At 40.3% G+C, this 26,155-nt stretch overlaps 1 protein-coding gene across 5 annotated transcripts in view; it reads left to right on the forward strand.

Annotated features, from left to right (window-relative positions):
- The first annotated feature begins 402 nt into the window (after positions 1–402).
- Positions 403–26,155, forward strand: part of tenm3 (teneurin transmembrane protein 3) — a 284,166-nt gene continuing 258,413 nt past the window's right edge. For 2 of the 5 annotated variants that reach the window (XM_078282760.1, XM_078282758.1), the window contains exons 1-4: positions 433–505; positions 2,075–2,195; positions 4,864–4,934; positions 16,687–16,974. In XM_078282760.1, the coding sequence (XP_078138886.1) occupies positions 433–505; positions 2,075–2,195; positions 4,864–4,934; positions 16,687–16,974 (553 nt within the window). Of the gene's footprint in view, positions 506–2,074; positions 2,196–4,863; positions 4,935–16,686; positions 16,975–26,155 lie in introns of all 5 variants that reach the window. The other 3 variants (XM_078282762.1, XM_078282761.1, XM_078282759.1) reach the window with 2 other exon arrangements.

Below are 26,155 nucleotides of genomic sequence, written 5' to 3' on the forward strand. Positions count from 1 at the left end.
AAATGCATCTGTTTTTCTGTAGCTGTGGTCAGGGAGGAACCTCCATCATATCGGGGTGGACAACACTGACTGGATGATATCTGACTTAATTAAAGCACATACAGTATATCGGCAAAGTAACATATCAGTCTAACCTCTTCCTCTCTCTCTTTCTCTCAACTGTGCGGTCAAATGCCATGAAAGCCAGGACGTTGGGCTACATCACTCATTCTTTGACTTTCTCATTGATTTTCTCTCTCTCCTTCTTTCTCTCTGTGTCTGCAGGTGGAGTCCGACCATCCTTCTCTCTCTTTCTCTCTCTCTATCTCTCTCTGTCTCTCTCTGCCTTCATCCTTTCCCTCTCTCTCTGTCTATCAGCCTGTCTGTCTCTCTGTCTCTGCGGCTGTATAGCAGCATGCCTGTATGTTTGCCAGCGGCGCCAGCAGCAGAACTATGGAAGTGAAAGAGCGACGTCCATACTGCTCACTGACCAAGGGCCGCAAGGACAAGGAGAGACCATACACTGGTGAGATCATTCATTCATTCATTCATTCATTAATTCATTCAGTTCAGAGGTGCTTTATTACTACTGCTACTTAGACTTAGGCTGATATTTTGTGAATATTGCGATATTTCCCACGATATTCCCGTGATATCTAATGAAAAAAAAAAAAAAGAAATGTTCCCCACCCCTCCTGGCCATGGCACCATGTGTTGCTTAGACCACAATTGTACAAGCTTTTAAACTTATAAACCTATAATCTACAAGTGGTAGAGAAAATATTGTGTATCGTGATATTTTGGCAGGGCAGTATCGCAATATTAAATTATATATATTGCCCAAGCCTACTGCTACTAGTACTACTACTACTATGTACAAAAGTACATATTACCAAAGCAAGCACAACCATTATGAACAAATTCAGTTGGCATCCATGATATTGATTAATATTATCAAATCAATCAATTATTCAGCGGGTAAATGTATCTAGAATCATACAACCTCCATTCCCAACATTATTGTTTCCATTGTTAACGTCTCTCCAATGTGAAATTGTGAAAGGTTAATACATATTTTACATATTTCTCATCCCAGCACATGCTGTAGAGAAAGTTCAAATTGATTACACATTATTTTGAATTTAGGACGGTAAGTTTCTCTTACTTCTTCATAGTTACTACAGTGCAGGAGGAAGCACTGCTCTGTCTCTACCTCTATCATTTCATTTAAAATGTCATTCTCTCATTGCACAGAGTTAGAGCTGTTTTTGTTTTCTTTTTGTTTTTTTTGTACTTATGTCTTAGTTTTTTTTTTTCATTTTTCTCTGTGTTCCTTCATTCAGTAATTCATTTCTTCCTTCAGAACAAGGAGAGGAGATATTCAGGTAGGGAACAAAGTGCTGGGTGGCTCAGCTGGTGGACTTGTGTGTTTGTTCATTCATTCATTTGTTGTAACCAACTCTTTATTTAGGCAGTGATCCCAACTCAATGACCCCATTCTTCACACCTATCCCCTTGTATCCCAAATGACAGTATGACTGAAACAACTACAAAATCAACAAGATCCACAGTAAGTTAGTGCATGTCCTTAGCTGGTGAGGCAGTCAAATCCTACTGATGGACGGAGGGACATACAGACATAAAGCAGGGCCACGGTGGGTGCAGCACTGCTGAAAGAGCTTCAGTAGTCACTAATTTATCATCAAAGTTGATATAAATTGCTTAGTTATGCCGAGAAATATTCATTATTCATTTGATAATACAGCCGTTTCCTGCTCTTTTAAGTCAAACAGCTGTTGGGTTTTGTTCTCTTTGCTAGAGTCTCAGATTCATATACAATACTGGGTTCATTATTCACATCCATTATCATGAGGAGCTATACAGAACATGGCGATTAGAGAACAATATGGAGACGGTTACTCAGTTCTAATCCTTTGATTCGTTGAGCCGTTTTTGTTCCCTCCCTTTTTTGTTCCCTCTGTCTTGCCCTCTGAGGCCCTGCTTCCCTGACGTCCGACTGCTCCAGCTCATTTGTTCATGTGTGTGTTTTTCCGCCTATGTTACGCTCATATATTTGCATCTGCATGTATGTAAGGTTCATCAGGGGACAGTGAAGACTGCGGTATCGGCTCCCAGGGGCCCCGGGTCCCCACTCAGAAGTCATACTCATCCAGCGAAACGCTGAAGGCCTTCGACCAGCACCAAGACCAGACCAGGTTAGACCACCGATTGCCATCATTACGTCCTGATGTGCCATTTTGCATCCCCAAATGGATAGATATCAGACTTGGGTCAAATAGCAGCTGCATAGCATTACTGCTATTGGTTTTAATCTGATTGGAGGAACCTGCTTGCTTCACGCTTGAAAGGCCAATGGATTTTGGGGGTAGAGACACATTCTAACCCAGCTGATATTTCCAATCAGAATGTAACTTATAGCTAAGTCTCTTGGTAACCAGGGAGGTCTTTTGTGATTTTTCTTACTTTCTCCTGTTTTTTTTATTATCAAGTCTGAACACTACTCTGAAGAAAACATTTCAGGCAGCACTCACGTATTAGTGTAACTGTTGTATAAAAGCTATAATACCCCAGAGGGCCTTTTTTACTGCTCTAATTGGTACTTCAGTGCTGCCAACAGTACTCGACTATGTTTCATACCTAGCTGCATCACCGTCATATTCATAATCACAGTAAAGATTGCCCTCTCGGGTATTACTGCTATTATACAACAGGAAGTTTCAGCCAATGCGGCCGGTCCAAAACACTTTACAACTGCGCTGATAATTGCCTTAAAGCACGGTAGGCCATGCTTTATTGGTTGTTGAGGTTCAGCGATTACCTGGGTGCTACTTCTTGTTTTCTCTTTTTTTTTTTTTTTTTATTCTTAGAAGTACAGCACTACAAAACTCTTCAGGCTGTACACATGCATCGGTAACTATTGTAGAAAAGCAGAGGTACCCGTTCCTTGTACCTAGCCACATCACCGTCAAAAACATAATTGCAGTAAAGAACACCCTTTTGATATTATATATCTGTATATCTTGTATCATCCTCTCCCACTGAATAATTTCCCCTCCGTACTCACTCTAAAGAAAATACCCTCTGTCTCTCTCCTTTGCTCTTACTCCATTCTTACTCCATCCCTTCTTTCCTACCTCTTCTCTCTTACATGATCATAATCTGCTCACACAAATATTGTCAAGGTAATCTTATCTTTACACTCCGTAATATTGGTTGTTTGTTATTTTGGTGATCTTGAGTAGGAATTAAACCTTCTTCTACTGCTGTTTGGTGTTGAGAAGCACAGCATTTATTCAGTTTGGGAAAGCCATCTTGTATACAACATGACCACAATTTCAAAAAAAAAAAATGTTTTGAGTGAATTAATAGACTGTACACCTTAGATAAATCAAGAAAGAGCAAGAGATACAGTAAAGCAGTTTGGTTTGAAGGGGGACAATATCTATTCAGTTTGGGAAAACCACTGGTTATTATTCATAAATCTCAATGGTAACAGCAGTGCAGTGTGCAAAAGCTGCAGTTTGGTAATTTGAATTTATTCATAACTTTACTAGTACTTTGATTATCATGACGGAGCCACATTAGTGCGACCTTATTATCAGTCAATGAAAATCAACATGTTAACTTAACAGCCACCCTGATTATCTAGCCTGTGTGCAGGTTCTGTAGAGCACATAGTAGATCATTCAGTGCAAATTCAGTGTGTATGCCTCTTGTACATGTTTCCAAAGACAATGATGAACATCCTATGACACAATGTAACATGTTTTTTTTGGGGAAAAAAAGAATAATAATGAATTGCTTAGTGAATATGCAAATGATGAAAAGCAGGTGGTGGTGACAGTTTTGTTACACATAGATTAGCCACCACAGTTAGAAGCACACACTGTATTATGAGCAGTGGTTAAGCGACCATCACTCAATATGTGGTGAGTGCGCACTGTTTCATTAGCATTGGGCAAATGTAATAAATTCCAAACCGGATATGCAAAAAACTGTTTTGCTAGCTCAATCTAGCTGTAACTAAAATATTTGCAGGCAAAAATATATATGTTTGGTCACACATATATTAGCCACCGCAGTTACAAAGCTATACCTGACACTGGACAAGCGAGCATCACACAGTATGAGATGAGGAAGCGTCGTTTGACTGACCTGAATTTGGCTCCTGATGAACACATCTTGCACCGTGGGGAAAAAAACTCACCTCCTTACACAAGTTTATTCCACTTCCATTATTCAGTTTGCATTATGACGGTTTCCCGTCACCTCTTCTGCATACACGTGTGTCTTCTCTCTGCAGTCTGCAGAGGGGGGAACAAGCGGGTAGTGTCTTTTTGCGACAGCTGACGTGAAACACTACCACTAAGGGACTCAAGGGGCGCCAAAGTCATCAAGTTCCAATTTCTAATGGTAGACGCTATAAGCTAGTACACATGCAACAGGTGGTTTTCAAGCAGCTTCCAAAGTTACACACAGACTATGTTCAGGGTATTCATGGGTCTTTACACAGTCTGAAATTATCTAAATTTAAGGCCTTCAAAAGTATTAACAAGTCTTCAATTTGGCTTTCTGCAACCTGCAGATCCGCTGTATGTCTGAAAGTCAGCAGTGAGCTGGATAGATAATATTTTCCTGAATTCCTCCAGCACTGACTCTTTATCTTTGGGTAGTGGCCCTGGTATAAGCAGGATAATAGGTGACGAGTAACGCAGTCGGCAGAGGCAAGCCGCCTTCCGCTGCATATTAACGGTGCTGAGCCTTGGCATTGTGTTATTTTTTGACAACCACACACCCCATCGTGTTTGATCCCTTATTATGCTACAGCAAGTGTTGACCGTTGTCCTTGGTTACTGTTGCTAGGTTACTGTACGGGACAACCAGGGGACACAAGGACATGGTTCACCGTGAACAGGACGATTATAACAGACAAGGTGAGAGTCCACATGCACACACACACACACACACACACACACACTGCCCTCTGTTTGCTTGCCTATGCACACCTACATATTACTGTGCAAGTTAGTCAAAGGGCCCTACTTTCATCCTCTCGTCTCCTCGCCTCCTCTCACCTTCTTTCCTCTTACCTCCTTTCCTTTCTTTTCCTTTCATTTCCTTTCCAGTATAATTTTCAGAGTGTAAGCTTTTTGTTTACCACACACATGAATACACACAAACAAGAATATAGACATGCTTTCTGTCATTCTTGACCGGCCCACACAGTCCTACACACTGTTTGTATTTTCTCAGAGGTGGTCACATACACACACACAAACACACACACAGACAGTGCTTGAAGCTTCCTGGTGGTTGCTCACAGACACACATACTCACTCTCTCTCTCTCTCTCTCTCTCTCTCTCTCGCTCGCTCACTCACTCACTCACTCACTCACTCACTCACTCACTCACTCACTCACTCACTCACTCACACACACACAAACACACACACACACACACACACTGTTTACACAGTTGAGAATTGGCCAGTGCAGATGTTGACTTTAGATAAAGAGTAAGTGGAGCAGACATCCCAACCCTCCCTCATCTCAACCGGAGCCCAGTATCTCAGAGATGTGACATCTGGCCTCTGGAATGTTTTAAACCTCCAGTCTTTTGCTTTTTAACCTTCCTGGAACCAAGTGGCATTGATAAGCAGCATTGGCCGAGACGCAGCATACTGTCAGGGAGTTGTTGTACACCATGGCTGAAATGATAACCCTGATATTGCAATCCTGATTATTAATTATGATGGTTAGTCTTGATGATCTTTTTCACATCTAATATCCACATCTTGTCAATTTTCAACTATAGATGAAATTCTAAAAGGAAAGTATGAATGCTTTGAAGATTCCATATTATCAATTTTCAAGATTTTTTTGAATACTGTGGTTCAGGGTAAGAATAATGTTCTTTGTGATGTTTTCCAAATGAATGCAGTTATTTATTGAATGAATGTGAAGACAAATGCTGCAAAAATGCAATGGAACGGCCGTTCATGTTGGAATTTCCCTGTATGAAGCTCAAGCACAATTTCTCAATGCAGCAACGCAGCATCACATGACCTTAAATCACACACCTGTGTGGCAAATGGTTTAAATATAAATTTGACATGTAAAGTTGCCAACATTCTATGCTAACTAGCGAGCTAACGTTGCCAAATGTTATTGACATAGCATTAGCTGTTGCATGGGGAACCGTATTTTATTTTGGGCAACGCAAATGTCAACAGTCACAATACTGGACCCTGATTGGCCAAGCACTGTAGCTCCTGTAATTCAAATGAGGTAAACCTGCTGAGTGGGGGCTTTCCAGTAAAAATGCTGCAAACTGACCTGATTGGAAGGATTTCACTAGTTTTCTAGTGAGGGAGCCAATCAGGACCAAGTCCAGTTGTGATGCGTGTCCTGGAGTTAGTCCAAAACGGTCTGTAAAAAAGCCTGTAGTGCAAACCACTCTATTGACTGACTGGTTAACAGGCATGGTTTGACTCTGAAATAGGACACTCAGACAACACACATGCACATGCGCACACACACACACACACACACAGAGACACACACGCACATGCGTGCGCGCGCGTATTGGATTTAGATACTTATGAACAGACTTATGGCTTTGTCATAGTAAGCATCATAAGCAAGCTTCTTTGTTTTTAAAGCAGAAATACACAGTCTATTGTTATCGCACAAGTTCCATTAAGGAAATAATTTCAGCACAGTGAAATGTCAAATTAGCACATAGTGGGTTTTGGACACGTCTGAAATTACAATGGTCTAGAAATATATTGGAAATATTAATCAGGCTAATCATTATATAATGGTCTATTAGCAAAAAAAAAAAAAATGCATTTATTAGTTGTAATCAATAGAGAAGTGTACAATTACTTGGCTTTTATTACAGAGCCCAAAGCAGCTCTAAAATAGTCCTGAAAGAAATCATTAACATTATGTCGATGTTTTGGTCCCAGTTGCAGCTCCACTGGTAAAACTGCCCCTTTGTTTTCTACTATGGAAGCAATACATCTGAACATTAGGACTATATTTCTGCTAAGATTTGAGCTAAGATGTAACATTTTTTTGAATTTTCCATTTTCGTAATTGTTGACTTTTATTTATTTGTTCTGTCCATTCATTCATTCATTCATTCATTCTGTGGTGGTCCAGCGCTGCTTCATGAAAAGAGATGAATTGCTGAAAAATAATTTTCATTTTCATTTATGCTTTACTGACATAAACATGCAGTTATTACTTGATTTGGTTATGTCAATTTTAGATCCAAATATTCACATTAATTCTTGAGTTTGACTTGGCATGAAAAATACACATTTTTCAGCTATTCAGCTATCATAAGCCATCATGACTCAAAATACAGTTGTTTTACTGCAATGGTTACAATCACTACAGATGCAAGCAAACGTTATACAGATACAAAATCCATTAAAAATTCATGCTGAGCTTTCATATACCTTCCTTGTCCTTGTATCCAAACCTTAGTCAAGTAAATTTTGAGTGCTACAACATATCTTCGATCCAGTAAATCACTATTTAAACAACAGTAGTAGTTGGATGCATCACTCCAAAAATAGATTTGGCTTTTAATGAAAATAAACGAAATAGTGGAAAGAATTTGCTCTGAGAATAATTTAGGATGCCACAAACACTTTTCATAAATGATGACTAGAACTTGGTGATGTCAAAATTCCTGTGGTCAATGAGTGTTTCTTCAGTCTTGGATGAGTTCAGTTACCATGGTCTTTTGTCAAATATTCAGGGAGGCGACTTTGATAAGGCTACCATCTGAGTCGGTAATAGGAGATTGGTCTAGTCTTGATTGAAGCAGCCTGTGTTTGATTTAGGGTTTGACCGAAATGGGTTTTTGCAGGCCAATACCCACACCGATATTTTTGGATTGAAGCTGTGGACAGTCAACATCTTTAAATTTGGCCATTTTCATGCCAAGGAATGAAGAATGAAGAATCCAAGAATGCAGTGTTTTATCCAGATTTTTATTCTTCTCAGGGTGAAAAAACAACAACATTGTAACAGCATTTAAACCATCATGGAACACTAAAACTCTCCTACTCTAAAATTGTTTTTGGTGGTTAGCAGCTCTTCCATATATTCAATGGCAGGGAATCTCTATACCAGCACAAAATTTTTGGAACTTGCTCGACCGATGAATGGTCCGAGTATGGACGAATGGGCAGGCAGTCAATTGAAAAGAAAGATTGATAGATGAATGTTTGATGATGGGTAAATGGAGGGCACCGTTGGAAGTGATGCACCCTTCTAAATCTTGTGAAAAAATCTCGAGAAGCAGGTGAAACTAAAACAATAGAGGAAGTCTGCTTAATTACAGAGTGCATTCATTGTTCTCCAGCTCCAATTAACACAGCGTCAATATTTGAGAAAGGAAAAAATCATAATTACTCAATTATCTTATCGCCTTCATTTTCACTGCTGGCCTAATTGGAGCTCATTTAAAATTAATATAATTTTTAATTGAACGGCGGCACTCGTTATCTCTTGTTGTGCCGTTAATTAAGGAAAGCTTTTATAATTTCCCCCCTTTCATTTGCTGATGAAAGATGGAGGTAGAGACGCACACTGAGATTTTGGAGACAATTTGTTTGCCTTCTTTTCATTTATATTTCAGAGGCTTTTCAGACTTGTGTTATTTTAACCTGATTTCAGTCCTTTTTCCAGTTGATGCAATCATGGTGAATAATTTGAGTTATTAAATTTAATGAAAAAAAAAAAAAAGAATCTGAATATCCTTTCAGAAGATGTTTCTCCCAGTTTTACACATGTTCATATATTCAGGAGGCAATTTTCTGAAAAGGGGGAATGGCGGCCCATCTTAAACACCAATTATGAAATGTCTCTTTCTTTTGGATTTTGGGGGAAACGTAAGGTCTTACAAAAATGTGTTGTGAGGTAAAATAAAAGTTATGCCTAAAGCCCTCCGTCCACCAAGCACCTTATTTTTACATAGCAGCATTAACAGATATTTGGGGGGGATGCTTGTCTAGTGTCCAAGCAAATTTGAAGTGTTGCCGTCTTGGTTTTTAAAAATTTTAAATGCAGATTTTTGTTTTAATTTAAAATAACTATTCTATAAAACATGAAAATCATAATATTACCTTCATATATCTAAAGACATTTAGGAACACCATTATCACTGAAGACATGAGTTGTGATCTGTCATGCTTACTGCAAAATTGTTAAAATCACAAAATTCCAACGTTCCCTATTGTTGCGATCACAGATGAATTTTCAACAAGTGGTAGTTACTAAGTCGGTGAGTGACTCTGGCTGTGACCAGTGTCTCAAACTTTGGTTTAACATGCACCCCCCACCCCACCCAACCCACTCAACCCCCAAACACAAGGCTTTGATACCAGAGGCCCCATTCACCGCTGTGTTACCACGGGACACAGAGCTGCTACCGGGAATGCTTTGGTCATGTTATGGTCGGTGGATCAGCATCACTTCACATTAGAGTGTGACGCCCTCCGCCTGAATCACTGCTCTCATTTCGGTTTCCTCAGCCCATAATCCTGTACAGACCATGATAATATATGTATGTAAAATGTAATAATAACAATATAAAATAATAATATCTAATGTGATGTTATAATAATATAAAATGTAATAATAATAATATGTTTACATGCATTTTAAATAAATTAAAATAAATGATATGGTGCATTTTACCATTCATAATTGTTTAAAATTTATTATAATTAATGATAAAATAAAGTACAAGTTAACGTGAAATTTCGGCGTTCACAATGAATCTTTGCACCTCAGCTGGGAACCGCCCACCTCTCACAATTGTCTTGGCGTGTCCAGTAGCAACTTAACCCTCATCACCCCATACAAAGGGAGTGGGAAAGAGAATTTCAACATTGGCGTGAAAGGAGTCTGCCTCCATCTCGTTTCCAGTCACGTCCCTCCCGTCTGTTTCTATGGGACTGGACTTGTTCTTGTTCTGGTTGGTTGCTCGCCATCACAGTGAGCGAGGATGTTAATACTTCCTCAACACAAAGCCAAGATTTCACCGGGAGGCTGGCAGGACTGTGGAAGGAAATATTGTTACAGTCTCATTTGTGTCTCATGTTTTTTAGTGTAGTGGTCATTTTGGTTTCTGTCCTTCTTTTGGTCCCTGTTTTGTTTCTAGTGCAGGATCTAACACTAAATCTTAAAGTATTTTAAAACGTTATTTTAAAGTCTTTATTAGGAATTTGGAACAAATCAAGTTATTAGCAATGGAGACCTTTTTTTTTTTTGCTGTGGTTGTCCAACTGCTCTCTGCTGTTGAACATAGAGAAAACAGTGAATAATAGTCACTGATAGAAGTTGTTGCCAAAAAAGCAATGTTGATATAAACTATCAACACATTCATTTTTATTTAGACAACAGTAATAAAAAAACAACAACACTACAGATTAAAAAAACAAACAATAAAAACACTTGTGACTAAGTATAACCTCACATAACAAAAACACAAGGGCATTACAAGGCAAAAGACAAAAACAAAATGGCATTATGGATGCCATTAGTACAACTGTAGGTTTTTCTTTTGTTTTTTTTAACTACAGAAAGTCAATGTCTAATGCAGCCAAGATGAATTACTTACTCATAAACCCATATCACATGATCAACAGACATGAAAAATAAGCCCAAAAGGACAGAGAGAGAGAAAGAACTCACCAAACCTGGCTTGGAGACACTAGATGCCGTTGAGATTGAATGTGTGAGCAATCTAAGAAGCGCAAATCCAAACAAAACGCATCACTTCCTGTGCACCAAAGGATTTTTTCCCCCAGGAAAGAGCTACCAGACACCGGGTGTTTAGGACAGCAAATGGAAAAGCTTTCATGAACTGGATATAGGTTGCATCACTATTGTGTTACATCAATATATGAAAATGATTAGGATTATGACTTTAACAAGCAAAACGGGTACAAAAGTTGAGATTGTATTGAAATAAGACCTGCTTGGTCGATATATGCCAACTTTTTCAGTGGATCCTATCGATTCAGAAAAGGTCTTGAGTGCTGTTCTATGAGGCAGCCAATAAAGAAAAAGGCCACATTACAGGAATACACATTCAGGCAGGATTAGTTTACAGTACAATGTGGACATCTGCAACATTAATGGATAACCATCACACCAAAAATGTACCATGCGTCATAGGTACCAGCCGCAACTGACGTTAACGTGCTCGAAGAATAGCTGGCTGCAAGAGTGGACAAGCGTAGAAGTCGCAACTTCTGGACCATAGTTGAGACTTTGGGTCTGATCTCGACAAATGACAAAGTCCCAAAAAAAAACAACTCTGTTTATGGCAGGAACAGGACTCAATCTCAGGGATATCGGTTTGGATGGGACTAGTTTTACCTGCAGTTATTTTCACTGGGCATTTTACAGGAGGTGAAACAGGCCAGAGGTTTTACTGGCACAGGCATGTGCGGTCCGCTTAGTCCAATTCAGACGGGACTAAAATTGTCCACGCACTCTGGTCATGATTACATTACCCTAGCTCCCCCTGTAAAACTAACCTCGTCTCAATAGGGCTTTAGATGGACTTTAGCGTATCTATCCTAAACAGTTTGAGGTTGACAAAGTCCTTTTTGTCTGAACTCCTGTCCCTTAAAATGTCTCTTTCACCCCTTTGGTCTTTCCTGCTGTAACTCCTTCTCCTCTGTCTTATCCACCTCCAGAGTTTCCACAACCAATTATCTGAACTTAGGGCCTTAAAAAGTATTAAAATGTATTAAAGCTATTATTAGAGCTCTTATGTTTTTCACCATGCACTGACAGGTGTCTTTGTGCTGCATGTTCTCTCTTAGATGAATCCAGAACAGGGTTAGTAGTACAATCTGCATCATATCTGCTTTACTAAACACAGTTGGACTTCATGTCCCTTAACTATTCATTTGCTGGTGTCCTTTTTCTTATACTGACCTTTTATAGTTTTACAGCTTTCATTAGCTTTGTTTCTTTATTTTGGTTGTTAAATTGGTCTTAAATTAAATTCCAAACAGCATTAAAAAGATCATAAATACTCTTAAATGCTCTACTTAAATGTGCCTTGATATAATGTTCCAGATACGAGAAAGCTAAAAAAGTTTTCTTCTATCCTTAAGTTAGGATATGAGAGTCCAGTCACATATGATGGCCTCATTATGGTGACATGGTGGTTCTGTTTGTTTTTGTGTGTGTGTGTGTGTGTGTGTGTGTGTGTGTGTTTGTTTGTTTGAATATTTGTGCATATGATCTGTGTTTTTAATGTTTTGTGAGAACGATCCCCACAAGAATAAAAACCTGGTAAAGTGGTCACTGGTGAGGAATGTTTTCCAGACCTCATTGGGAAACAGATTACTTTTCGTGTGTGTGTGTTTGTGTGTGTGTGTATGTACCTTTTGAAGTGCTGTATTTGTGGTTTGGAAGCCTTGAGTTATTTATGATTTCACTCACCAGATTAAGAAGTTTGGGCCTAACTACCAGTCATACCGCCAATAACCACTGTAACACACACACACACATACACAACCACTCACACGCAATCATCCCATTTTGGAGGGTGGGTTTTGTTACCCCATCTGCGTTGTATTACCGTCATTGAAAACACACAGAGGCAGGCAGACAGGCAGACAGACTTTCTTCTTGACATTATGAATCACAGTCTTACTTCTGCCTTCTTGCCTCTCACTCTGTCACTTCCACAGTCAGACACTATGTGACAGCTACACAGGTATCCTGAAGTTGTGCTAGGTAAGGTTTGACTGATATGGGTTTTTGAAGCCTGATATTGGCACTGACATTTGACGCTGCCAATTGTCAACATGTTGTGCCAATATTCAATATCTTTAAATGTGACCATTTTCATGACAAAAATAAATTACCACCAGAACTGTATTCCTATCAGAGTGGAAAAGCCTCTGAAACAGCATGTATTTGAAACAATTATTGTGTTCTATTTTATTGCTTTTATTGTTTTTACTGCTTATTTTTATTTTCTCTTTTGTGCTTATTGGCCCACATGGATCAATAAAGTTTCATCTTTCATCTGAACTTATTTCGACCACAAGGCACTAAAACTCTCCATTTAAACCCAGGATAAAACTAATACTAATCAAACAGATCAGTGCACACTTGTGTGGAATCTGATCTAAATGTCTCTGTTAGAATAAGTTCCGGTTAAGGTCTTCCCATAGACAACCAGTGTAGTACTGATCAATTCTACAATAAATATGTTATCAATCAAACTGCATCATATCCATCATATCAGAGGTGGACCACACTGACTTTTAAGAAAGGGACAATATCAATATTTCCCTTACGCACAGCAACAACATGGACCGGCATTCTAAGTTACATTTTGTATGCATTTTTCAATTTTTTCCTTCTTCTTCAAGCTTTGTTATGAGATCCAGATAAACTCTGTTAGTCCTCGAGGAAGCAGAAGGCCGCCCATAACTGAGGTTAAGACACAAACTGGTTGAATAAGTGTGAGTCAGCTCACGATCACAGGCTGTTGCCGGGATCAAATGGAGCCTTGCCCTCCAACTTAAGGCAAATTTATGGTTTCTGCGGTGTGCCCGCGTTGTTCACGGCAAGACCGTTCTCTCCGCAGAGGCACAGCATTTCATGGTAAATGCGGTAGCTGTGCGGTGTTCGCGTAGAGAGCGCAGAATCTCCTCCTATTGTCCATTTTTGCCGGTTGTCAGCTGTCACTTGGCTCGATTAGACTTACTTCCCTGGTAACCAACTAACATAGCAACCATTAACCAATCATAGCCTCTGAACTGACTGCGGCGAGTTTCATTTTTTGAGAGGAGCGCGGAGCTCGGTGCGGACCCTCCGCAGACCCCCTGCGGAGCTCCGCACTCTACGCACAGACCCTCCGCACCGCGAACACCGGGCACACCACAGAAACCATAAATTTGCCTTTAGTCATATCTCATACTGGGGATTATTGTCAGTGTCCTCCAGAAACCTCAATAGCTCCACTTTTATTGGAACTGACTCACTGTTAATTCCTAAAATGTAGACCTTTTGGAGATTTGGAGTCTTTTCATGTGTCTAAATGACATTCATTCTCAGTTTTTATATAACATACTTTGTATAAAATTTTTAATTCATCATATGGAGGATGCACCACCTTCACAATCCATGTCTTAATTGTTTCAAGGCTTAAAACTCCTTTAATCTCTCCTTCATGACTGAAGTGGATTTAATGGATGCAATCAATACGGATTCACCTTCTCAATCTACTTCATGGAAAGAGGTTGCTGCTATTATTTTCTAGACTCAGTGCAGTGTTTTGTAATGAAACACTTAGTAAGTATTGTTTTTTTTTAAATCCTATGTGACAGTTTTTGCCACAGTTTTTCACAGTTCCTACAATTTAAGTCTCAAAACCTTGTTTGGGTCAACTTCCACTCTTCACACAGAAACAAATCTAATGTGAAGGCTCTTCTTTTCAGAGAGAGAGAGAGAGATTCCAAACCTCTGCATGTGTTGGCCTCGGGAAACTATCCACCTGTCAACACACACACACACACACACACACACACACAAACAAGCACACACACACGGCCAGGCTCTCTATACAGGGTACCTGTCAGTGTGTGTTTTGCCTTTCTCACTGAGATCCCTCTCTCCCACTTAGCCAGCTAACAAAGCTTACGTAGACACACACTGCAAAACACAAGGCATACATGCAGCCGGGATGCAGTGGTCCCTGTTATCTGCAGTGTGTGTGTGTGTGTGTGTGTGTGTGTTAAGGTTAGACTGATATAAGGGGCCGATATTGGCCTTGTATTGATATTCAGATATGGTCCAATCAGTGTAATCCACCTCTGTTATTATGGACAGTACCTTTCAATTTTGTTACAAGCCCCATATTAGTTTACAGGCAGTTAGAAAAGTTACCCAGATACCCATTAAAATGATTTAAAAAAAAAATCTTTCTTTCTTTAAAGTCATCCACAACAAGAAGCCGTTGTGTTTTTGGGCCACCAACTAGTATCTCAATTTTATTGCCGTTTAGTCGCAGGAAGTTACATGACATCCATTTTTTGACAGCGGATAGGCATAATTCTAGGTTTGTGAGTTGTGAAAGGTCGTACGGTTTAATGGGTAGGTAAAGTTGGGTATCGTCCGCGTAACAGTGAAATTTAATATCATGGCTACGGAAAATTTTGCCAAGAGGTAGCATGTAAATAGAGAAAAGCATAGGTCCTAGCACAGAGCCTTGTGGTACGCCAAAGTTAACTTTTTAGAATGTTTGGAGATAATATTGTATAGGCGTTCTATAGGCTGGTTGTGTATTTAGAGCAGGGGTCTCAAACTCAATTTACCTGGGGGCCGCTGGAGGCAGAGTCTGGGTGAGGCTGGGCCGCATCAGGTATTCCACAAGAAAAGCTTTGTTAAAAAAATTCCAATCTTCTCAAATGTCTTTATTTTTATTTTTTAACACAAAATAAGATTTAAACGTCTTTATTAACAGTTCTTTAACCTCAATGGGTTCTTCTGAATATGAATTGTCCTGAACATGAATGGAACATTGAAGAACATGAACTGTTCTTCTGAACATGGCTTCTCTTGCCTACTCCTTGCTGCTAGAGACCTGGCAGTAGTCATAGAAACAAAAAAAACAAATGACATCATATAGAAATATATGTAGTGTTCATCGTGTGAGGCAATGCAAATAGCGCGATGCAAATAAAAAATAATGACCCACAAATAACGGTGCGACCCTATAATTGGTCCGGGTTACCGGGGACTGTTATCGCCGACGGACAGGTGTCGCTATGTGACTGCAGACTACATTAGGCTACATTGAGTTCCTTACTTTTCTTTTATCCCGCCGCGTACGCATCACTTTGATTTATTTTGTCAGAGAGAGACATATATACGTATAATGTCCCGCTGGGCAGCAACTTTAAAATCTTTTTTTTGGAAGTGTTGTGAACGCAGCGCGCTGGGACGAATGTCCGCGTGTGCCCAATAGAAACGAGGCAGCCAGCCAGGCACGGAAGAAAACTCTCCATGGCAACGCTGCTGTAACTTTCACTCATTGAGAAATGTTTCTCTGCTTGCATCAAGCCCGGTCGATGTCCCACCCCCGAGAGCCATATACCCCACCGTGATTGGTAGGTTCGTTCAGCTCCGCACACAATACTGTAAAGTGCCATCCATATAAAACTCGCGGGCCGCACTAACATTAAACTTTCATATTAAGGTGGGGGCCACAAAATATCGTCTCGCGGGCTGCAATTGGCCCGCGGGCCGCGAGTTTGAGACCCATGATTTAGAGGAAAGTACTATTTTAGAAAAGACATCTAGGGAGACAGTCTCAAACTGCGAGAGGACACCGGTAGTCTCCATGGCACCAGATGCTTGATCAAGAGATGGATCAGAAGTTAGGTAGCTCTACCTCAGTAGGTAGTGAATTGATAATCTCATCTCTAATACAGTAAATTTTGTAGTCATTTTGTAGTAACATGTAGTTATAGAAATCATTCAAAAGCCAGCAGGGGCATATTGGACATTGTAGTAACCAGTGTGTGTGTTTGCATCTGAGTTTATGTGTGTGTGCATGTGTATGTGTGCTCACCATAACACCTCAGCATATCTCCCCCCCCCCCCCCCTCCTCACTGTTTCAGGTCAGCATTTCAGTCTTCGTCAGCTGGGGATCTGTGAGCCGGCGTCGCGCCGCGGCCTGGCCTTCTGCTCCGAGATGGGCCTGCCCCACCGCGGCTACTCGGTCGGGACAGCCCAGGACCTGGACGGCGACAGCCAGGCCGTGATGTCACCGGAGCGCGCCATGCGGCTGTGGGGCCGCGGGGGTCTGGGCAAATCGTCGGGGAGGAGCTCCTGTTTGTCCAGCCGCTCCAACTCGGCGCTGACTCTGACCGACACCGAGCACGAGAACAAGTCGGACAGCGACAATGGTAAGATGGCATCTGTTTTTTGTTTTTTTCATTAACTCCCTCTTTGGCTTTCCTTCTGTCTATCATCAGTACATGACATGTTAAACGATCTGTCTTTCTGTCTGTCTAAATGTCTGTCTATCAGAGTGCAGGAGTGGTTCGTGACTGGGCGTGCTTTTATTTTCTTTATTCTATTCTGTCACTCTCAACCAGTCTTGACTGGCAGGTTCTTTATTTCTTCTGTTGCCTTGTTCTATCCTTCGCTCAGGCCGTCCTTTTATCTCCCACACACATATAGACACGCACCCTTCCATATCCGCTCGTTCTCCTGAATTACTAAGTTTCCGGTCTTGACCTCGGCCCTTTGAACGTGTGAACACATGGACGTGAATATTTCTTCATTCTGATAGGTACATGCGCTGTGTTGGCAGCTTTAGAGAAGCAGCTGGAGAATTAGAGGTACACCTTATTGTTGAATGTCCGGCCCGCACTACTACTACTACACAGTGTCTGAAAAGTGTAAAATCATAGAGAAATTGGCAACTAAACATTTAGAAAATGTTGGAAAATTCACATTTTGTCGTTAATGCCCAAGACATTCACGTGACGCAGCTAACTGCTTAGCATTGTTACCAGTTTCTCTTTACACCTGTTACACTGCACACTGTCTCTCTTAACAAGTCATTCAGTCTCACATTCAGCCTTCAAATCTTATTTTCTTCAAAAAAGAGTGAAAAATTCTGCCACTGAAGTGAAATAATTCCACTTGTTTCCAATGCAGTTTCACTTATTTTAGGAATTTTCTAGAAACAAGTGTTAAAGGAATAGCTGGGTATTTTGAACCCTGGGCCCAAATAACATGTTTTCCGTCATGATCCCTATTAGTAGGAACCATAACTTCGCTAGCCGCCTGCTCCGCCCACAGTATAATCATACTGGTGTTATATGTTATCTTGAAAAAAAAAAAAAACAAGCTTTCTGTCAATAGTTGTGTTCTATTTGGATAGGAACTATTTTTTCTCAAAGTCGCACTACCTTCTAAGCCGGTGTAAGCTCCACGAGAGCAGAAGAATCCAAAAATAACTGCTGACAGAAAGCTGGGTTTTTTACAATTTTTTTTTTATGTGGAAAACGTAGATACATTTGAGAACTGGTTGCATTCTTCCATGTGGACCCCTCACGCAGGTTTTTTACACACACACACAGAGACACGCACACAGATACATGCACGCACACACACACACACACACAGGGAGAAAGACGAAGGAGTGGGGGCCATACACAAAAGAATGTCCCACTAATGAATATAATTAATGATCACAATTTAGCTGAGCAGTCATTAGTTTGTCTGTGTGTTTCTGTGTGTGTGTGTGTGTGTGTGCGTGTGCGTGTCAGTGTACTTTTATATATGTCTTTGTGTGTGAATGCATGTACAGATCTCTATTCAGTTTTGTATGTGTGTACGCATTTGTGTGTGTGTGCTTGTGCATGAACGTGTGTGAAGCCTATTCATTATCCTCAAGGTAGTTTTCCCTAACAGGTGCGAGTTCCATACTTAATAAAGGACTTGTATTTGATTTCACATACACACACACGGAAACACAATATTTTCATTAAGGCGCGCGCACACACACACACACACACACACACACTGGGTTTTCATTAAGAGATGCAGTACTGTAATTAACAGTGAGATAAAGTGCTGAGTAGTTGTACTTCCTATATTAAGTTTGATAATGTTTTTATTAAATGGCATTATGCTGTTGATGTCAGAGCTCTGGAGGATACACTTCCCATCTCTAAAAGTGAGTAGTCGTCAAGTTTTCAAAGGCTAATTGACTCTTTAAAGTGCAGCTGTGTGTGTGTGTGTGTGTGTGTGTGTGTGTGCGCGCGTGCGCGCGTGCTTGCACCTCATTTTGAAAAGACTTAGAAGAGCACATAAATCTACATGCATGCTCGCAAGGTATTAACAGAGTGGAGATGTGGCTTCAAACAGGTCCTCAGATGGTCACATCTAGGGTTAGGCCAACATATGGGTCCGATATTGTCCTCAGATCTGGTCTAGTCAGTATGTGATATGATATGATGATTGATTACTAGAATTGTACTACATTGTTTGTCTATGGGAATACCTTAACCTGAGCTGATTCTAATTCTGGGGGAAACGCTGAATACAATAGTTGAATACAATAGTTCATTGAAATTATTTGGCATGAAAATGGTCAAATTGAAAGATATTGAGCATCAGCGCAAAACATTGGCTGCCGGCAGATTCAATCCAAGATATATCACCATCAGACAAAGACCTACTACCGATATGATTTCATTTCATGAACAATAGGAGGAGAAGTTGATTACCGCCATTCAAAGCTTCCCAGTTCTCTACAACTTTTATTTGAAAGGCTACAGGAAAACAATGCTTGAAGAACGGTTACATCCATCGCTGGGGTTGATGGTAAGCTCAGGAGGAATTTTATTGAGTTTTTTTTCTCCTAGCTATGGTGTAGCGTTATGAAAGGTAATACCGAATCAGTGAAAAATACACTAACTGTTCCAAACTTTGTAGCCGCAGACTTGTCGAATTAGCCTTTAGCCTCGGCCTCTCTGTGACGCACGCGGCATTGAGCCCGCGCGGAGGGACTCCTTTGAGAGTCAGATGAGGTGGTGAGACACTTAGCCCTACACAGCAGCTGCCTCACCTGTTCTTCAGCTCTCCCTTTCTCTTCTTCACCTCCTCTCTCGTGCTGCCTCTCCACTCTGAATGGAACCGATAGTCTAGTTACCGCGCTGTAAACAGCAGACGATACGTCGCCTCCACCGAGACTCCTATTGTTGCTCAGTCCCTTGATACTGACCCCAGTTCACAACAGAGAGAGTGTTTGTGTGTTCCCTGTAGTCATAGTGTGTGTGTGTGTGTGTGTGTGTGCGTGTTTGTACAGTAACGTAAGCCGACTTCTGTGATTCGATCGGCCGCTTTGTTGCAAGAGGAAGAGAGAGAAAGAAGAGATAACAGAGGAGAAGGGGAGCAGGGGAGAAGAGATGGAAAGATCAGAGGAGAGAGAAGAGGAAAAGAGGAGAAGAAGAAGCAACGTAATTCAAAGGAGATGAATGGAGAAGCCAGGAGAGGAGCGAATAAAAGAGGGAGAGGGAGAAGCCTCTTGGCGTTATTTGTTCTCCTGAGAGGAAATATTAGACTTGAGACGTCTGGCTGGCTCCCCAACGTACACACACACACACACACACACACAAATACACACTTGTAGTGTCTGGACCCAAGGGTGCCCAGCTGTCACTTGCCCAGTCACTTGATATCGGTGACCTCAACTACAGAGACTGAGAAAGAAAGATACAGTGATAGATAGATCAATGAAATAATAATTAAAATTATAACAGAGTCCACCAAGCCAATTTGTATGATCTCAACTATCTACAGGACTATGTATTGAAAAATACAGGCAGGATGACTGATTGAGATCCACCAATTGGCTCTAGGTTGCATCACTATTGTGTTATATACAGTTCATGAAAGATTTTGCATTTGCTGTTCTGAACACCTGGTGTCTATCCTCTGCCGCACAGGAAGCGATGTGTTTTAAGTTTCCGGTTTGTTTGTAATAAATAAAAGAAGAACTGGGTAGTTATTATGAGCAGCAATAGCCACCATGGCTGAATACACAAAGAAAAGAGCGCCACCTACAGAAACTCAAACTGCATCAACAGACCCCAAACTGAAGTGTGAGCTCATTGGGGGATAAAGAAAAAACATACACTTGTAACATTTAAATGATTAGAAAAAATATACCAAATGAATGATAGGTAAAAATTGCAAGACAATGCGTTATTATAGAAGGATGAAGGATGGAAGGATAGAAGCATAGAAAAACAGACAGATGTCTAGTTTTAGTGCCATAGTAATGAGCTTAAGACATATTAGCTGACCTCCTCTCTCCGTCTCTTAATGCTTAATGCTGAAAAAGTGTGTGTGTGTGTGTGTGTGTGTGTGTGTTAGAGTTTTTTATCAGGGTGTTTGTCTGGCGTCTCCTTAACAAGATTAATAGAGAGAGAGAGAGAGAGAGAGAAAGAAAGCGAGGGATATAGGGAGTTTGTGTGTGTGTGTGCATGTGTGTTAGAGCATTTTATTAGGGTGTTTGTCTGGCCTCTCCTTAACAAGATTAATAGAGAGAGAGAGACAGACAGAAGAGAGAAAGAGAGGAGAGACAAAGAGAGTGGGAGAACGAGACGGGCAGAATGTGATGGAAAGCGAGGAAAAAAGAAAGAAAAAGAAAAGAGTGAACGGAAGCGACGGAAACAGACAGGAAGAGAGGGAGAAAGAGGGGTGCACCTCATCTTTGCTAACCAGATTACTTTACTATGTGTCAACAAAACAGTTAATCCATTTGGCATCACTAAGCCGCTTAACACTATAACCTTAGCTTGTGTCATACACACACACATACCACACACACACACACATACACAGTACGCAGACACACAGATGCTCAAACACCTCACACTTATTGCTATGACTTTATTTAAGCATGAACACGAAAAGCAGTGTTGGCGACTGCATCCGCTCCTCATTCTAAAATTATACCTGCCATTATAATGTGTCCTGTATCTGGATTGTGTCTAGATCTGACGTAGCTGGATTATATTTACACCTGACCTAAAACGCGTCTCCGGTACAGACACTGAAATCCAATTTCTCTTTCACTCACCAGATTGTTACGAACGTCACTTCCTCTCGTAATATTTGCATCCTTTAAAACTGACAGTAAACACCGTTTCTCGCTTGTTCCCCATCCACCAGTATCGTGACAGTCCATTTTTGGTAGGGTGTTAAAGGCCGATGTGCCTTCCGTGTGTTTGTTTTGCTTGTGCTTCCTGTGTGGATCCATGCGCGAAAGTTCATGTACATTAATGTTGCTCCTAATGTGCATTGTAGACGTTCTGCATTTACACTTTGTTGTTAATGTGGCCAAATGCGTCCCTTACCGCCTCCAGAGCTGGTTTGGGTATTCGGATTACAATCCCTCCTCAATGCATCTTGGGTCTCAGTTTCCGCTCCTGTGAATGATCAGCAAACCAAACAGCGTTGATGTCCAATGTTCTCGTCGTCCTTTTACTGGATATATTCAAAGTAGTGGGAATACTTCCACCCAGAGAAAGACAACGTTTGTACCATTTCTCATCAAAGTAGTGACAATACTTCCACTACTACTCATTACTGGGAAAAGTGGTAGTATTACTACTGTAACTCAACGCCACTCAACTCTGTGGAAAAGTAACACAATATATGTTTAAAGCATAATTCCCTTTTCTAAGGGCAATTACACTCAGCAGCAAGAGAAAACGAGTCACAGAGAACATCAGAGAGAGGGGAAGAAAGAAGAAAGCGAGAGAAGTTAGAGGCCAGCAGACTTTTCTACTTCATTCCAGGTGACAGATTGATCCTCAAAGAACCAACCAACAATTAGCACATCTGAATGGACCACAGCCAGAGCGTGTGTGTGTGTGTGTGTGTGTGTGTGTGTGCATATGAGTTTGTGTATGCATTTGTTCTGTATGAGTGAGTGTGTGCTTGTCTGAGTGTGCATTTTTGTGTGCAAGCTTCTGCAATTTTGTGCGTGTATCTCTGTGACTGTGTGTGTGTGTGTGTGTGTGTGTGTGTGTGGTGTGTGTGTGTTTGTGTATTTGTATGCAAGAGTGTGTTTCTGCAGAGGTTGTTTCTGCACAAAACATTACAGATTTTTCTTCTTTTATGACGAGAAGAAAAAGAATGAATAAGAAAAGAACAAAAGTAAGTAAGAACATAGCATGAGAAACAATAAGACAGACTTTATGCACGTCAGCCATTTTATTAGTCATCTCAGTATGGCTCATCACACTAGCAACCTACCAAAACATTAGCTGAAATATTATTTGAAGTCTTCCCTCTAAAATTTAAGGACTAGCAAATAGGTCTGAATTTTACATAAACACATACAGTATTAATGCTATTTTGTGAGTGTGCTTACACAGTTGGAAGCAGTTGGCACATTAATACTATAAGACATATTCATCAAACAAAATCCAGTTTAGCATCTAACTCTCAACTGTGATATCAACTCGTGCTAATGACAGTTTTAAAAAAGCAGTGGAGTCCAAAATGACAGAAAGACAGAGTGAAGGACATGAAGGGCAAGGTAAATACAGAAGGATAAAAAGTTGAAGTCAGGGAGAAAAAGAGAATGGTAAGTAGAGCGGTGGATAGAGTGATTGGAGAGGAGGGATAGAGTGATGTTTCCCAACCTCCAAAACAATACAGATAACTATATTTGCTGGACAACACAGGTAGACAGGTAGGCCAGACAGATAAGAAAATAGGCAGGGGGAGAAAACAGTGAGAAACAACAGTGAAACAGATAAAGAGCAAAACAGAGATAGATGGATTTTCTTTACCCCCATGTTTCTCTTACATTGTCCATGAGCTATGAATCGTAAAGGGAAAATCCACTCTAAAAGACATAAAAACCTTAAAAACAACTATTTCTGTGATGTACCTTCCATTCCTTGGCCCATTTTGTTGTTTGGTGATGTATTTTTCTTATTCCCGTAGGTAGCTGGCCAAACATAGATGTGACACCATGTCGAGATATTTCTAGCGCAGCTGATAGTAGAAAATGTTGCAGTGATATAAAACATCAACGGTAAATGTCAAGTTTTGGTGTCAGTCCCTCAGAATCAAAGAGCGAGGGCTTCTTTCTAGACTAGACTAGAAATCCATTGTAGAAGAGGCAGAGATATCAATTTCTCCAGCAACAGTAGCAGAAAATAGACCAGAATGCAACATAGCCACAAGACATGTGATTTGAGTAAGGGGCATGGCCACAGTTCAATGCATCACATTGAAATGAATGGAATTGAACACGCACCGTGGGCCTGTACAGGATCTGTGCTTGTTGATAAAAAGTGTAATGATGTCAGTTGTCGACGTGATTTCCAGCAGTAGCAAACTTCTTTGTAGCAGTGGTGTTTTTTGCAGAGTGTGGAAGTCTCGAAGAATCTGGGAGCCGTAATTTTATTTAATCCTTATTTTATTAACTGTAGGTAGTTATATAAAATTACAGTGAGCAAAGCGGCAGTTGCTGGCAGCAAGCAACATGGGAGCTAGCTACTTATTATTCAGGAACCCTTTTAGCGAATGAGTGCTGATTAGCCACAATGCTAACGTGGACATGTAAAAGCATGGATTCTCAGGGAAAAAACAAGAAATCATCTTGCTTCCAATACACTGTAGTGTGAGAGGAGTCAGCTCAGTTAACTTGAACAAACAGCTGGGTTTTTAGCTAGCTTAATAGCCAGCAGGCTAATTCAGCAAAGCAACTAATTTAAATGTTAACATGCAACGACTAGCCACTACTAATGCTAGCTTCTACTAGATACGTTAGCCAGTGCTCAAATCAGATGTGTTTACAACAAGAATACTAGTTAGCTAGCTAACAAGCTGATCTAAACACAAAACAAAAATGATCAGTTCCCGGTCAAAAGCAGCATAGAAATTAACCATGTCTATTGAATTCTGTTGAGACGGACAAGTCGTACATTTAGAAAATTTAGAAACCACTATTGCCCGAGAGCTGAGGACCTCCAATATGGCTGCCAGAAAGCCACCTATTGACTAACACGCAGACACACATACAGGAAGGTAGACAGATGTGGACAGACAGGAACATAAAATGGACCAAGATGGATGTTCTTTTATTTTGTGAAAGTAAATCAATACCTTTACATCTCTTACAGTGTTAACCGAACCGCTATCAGCCAGCTTGTGTCCACTGAGTCTATGCATTATCCATTATTTTCTTTCTTTGTTTTGTCTTTCTATCTTTTATCCCTCTTTCTTTGTCTCTCTATTTTCTTTCTACTCAGTGTATCAGAGTACTTGTGAATCAGAGCTCTTTTTTTTTCTTCTAATTTTTCTATTTTTCTAATGTTGAAGTGGCTTGTAAGACAGAGCGTATTAGCGTGATTCTCTCCTCTCTAAGTGCTGTTATTATTAAGCTGTCGCCGGACAGGGAATGACAGGATCTTTAGAAATCATCACGGCTCTCAACAGTGAATAAGACTTCTTTATCGCAGGAACAATGGCCACCAGTGATGCGCCGTGTGAGGCGACATCAATGGCATTGTTTGAAACGTGGAATTGAAATATGCTGGCCTCTATTTTGCGTCTTTTCCCCACACTTTGCTCTTACATAATCGTTCTATGACCACAGGAATATTGTATGGGCTCCTTAGCATTGGTTGTTTGTAATTATTGGTGATCTGAGACTTTGGGAAGTTTAAAAACATTAAAAATTTAAATTAAAAACACAAACAATTTTTTTTCAATTGCAAATTTTAAATATACAATCCATAATCTTAAACTAAAAAATGTATGTAACCAATGCATGTCTAAATATGACATTTTTGTCAGCATTCTATTGACTTTTTCGGTCATGAGTTTGTTTAACCTTTACTTAACCAGTAGGTTGACTGAAGAACAAATCCTTCTTCACACAAACACACTCTCTCTCTCTCTCTCTCTCTTTCTCTCTCTCTCTCTCTCTCTCTCTCTCTCGCTCGCTCTCTCATTAATTGAGGAAGTGCAGCAGTGTCAGATGGGTTACTGCCTCTCTGTCAGTGTGTGTGTGTGTGTGTGTGTGTGTCTATGTCTATGTGTGCGTGTGTGTCAGGGTTGAAAAAGCACTACCACTACTTTTACTCTGAGGACATTTTAAATACCGGTGGGTATTTAAAATGTCCTGAGAGTAAAAGTTATCAGGATACTTTTTTCCAGAGTAGTGTATGCAATGCATGCAATGTAAAAAAAAAAAAAGAGGAGAGGAGAAGGTTCAAACTTGGTTCTTTTAATTGAAGAAAATGAACAAGTAAATATAGAAAAAGTTTACTCTTCTCTGCTGTTGGATCTTCACTGCTAATGGCTATGCGATTGGCCAGTTTACCACTGGCTAGTTTCTGAGGCAATGCGTGTGAAGAGACAAAAAAAACATTCAAATTCAAAATGCAATTCCAAATGTTGTGAGAAATAATACTCCAGGCAAAATATACTTTGGTAAAAGTAGAATTAATATCTTCAAAAACTACTACTACTACTAGTAAAAAAAGTACACAAACAAAGCCACTCAATCACAGTAATGAGCGGAAATTTGTTACTTCC

This window comes from Centroberyx gerrardi, chromosome 3, assembly GCF_048128805.1.
Source record: "Centroberyx gerrardi isolate f3 chromosome 3, fCenGer3.hap1.cur.20231027, whole genome shotgun sequence".
Taxonomy (NCBI): domain Eukaryota; kingdom Metazoa; phylum Chordata; class Actinopteri; order Beryciformes; family Berycidae; genus Centroberyx; species Centroberyx gerrardi.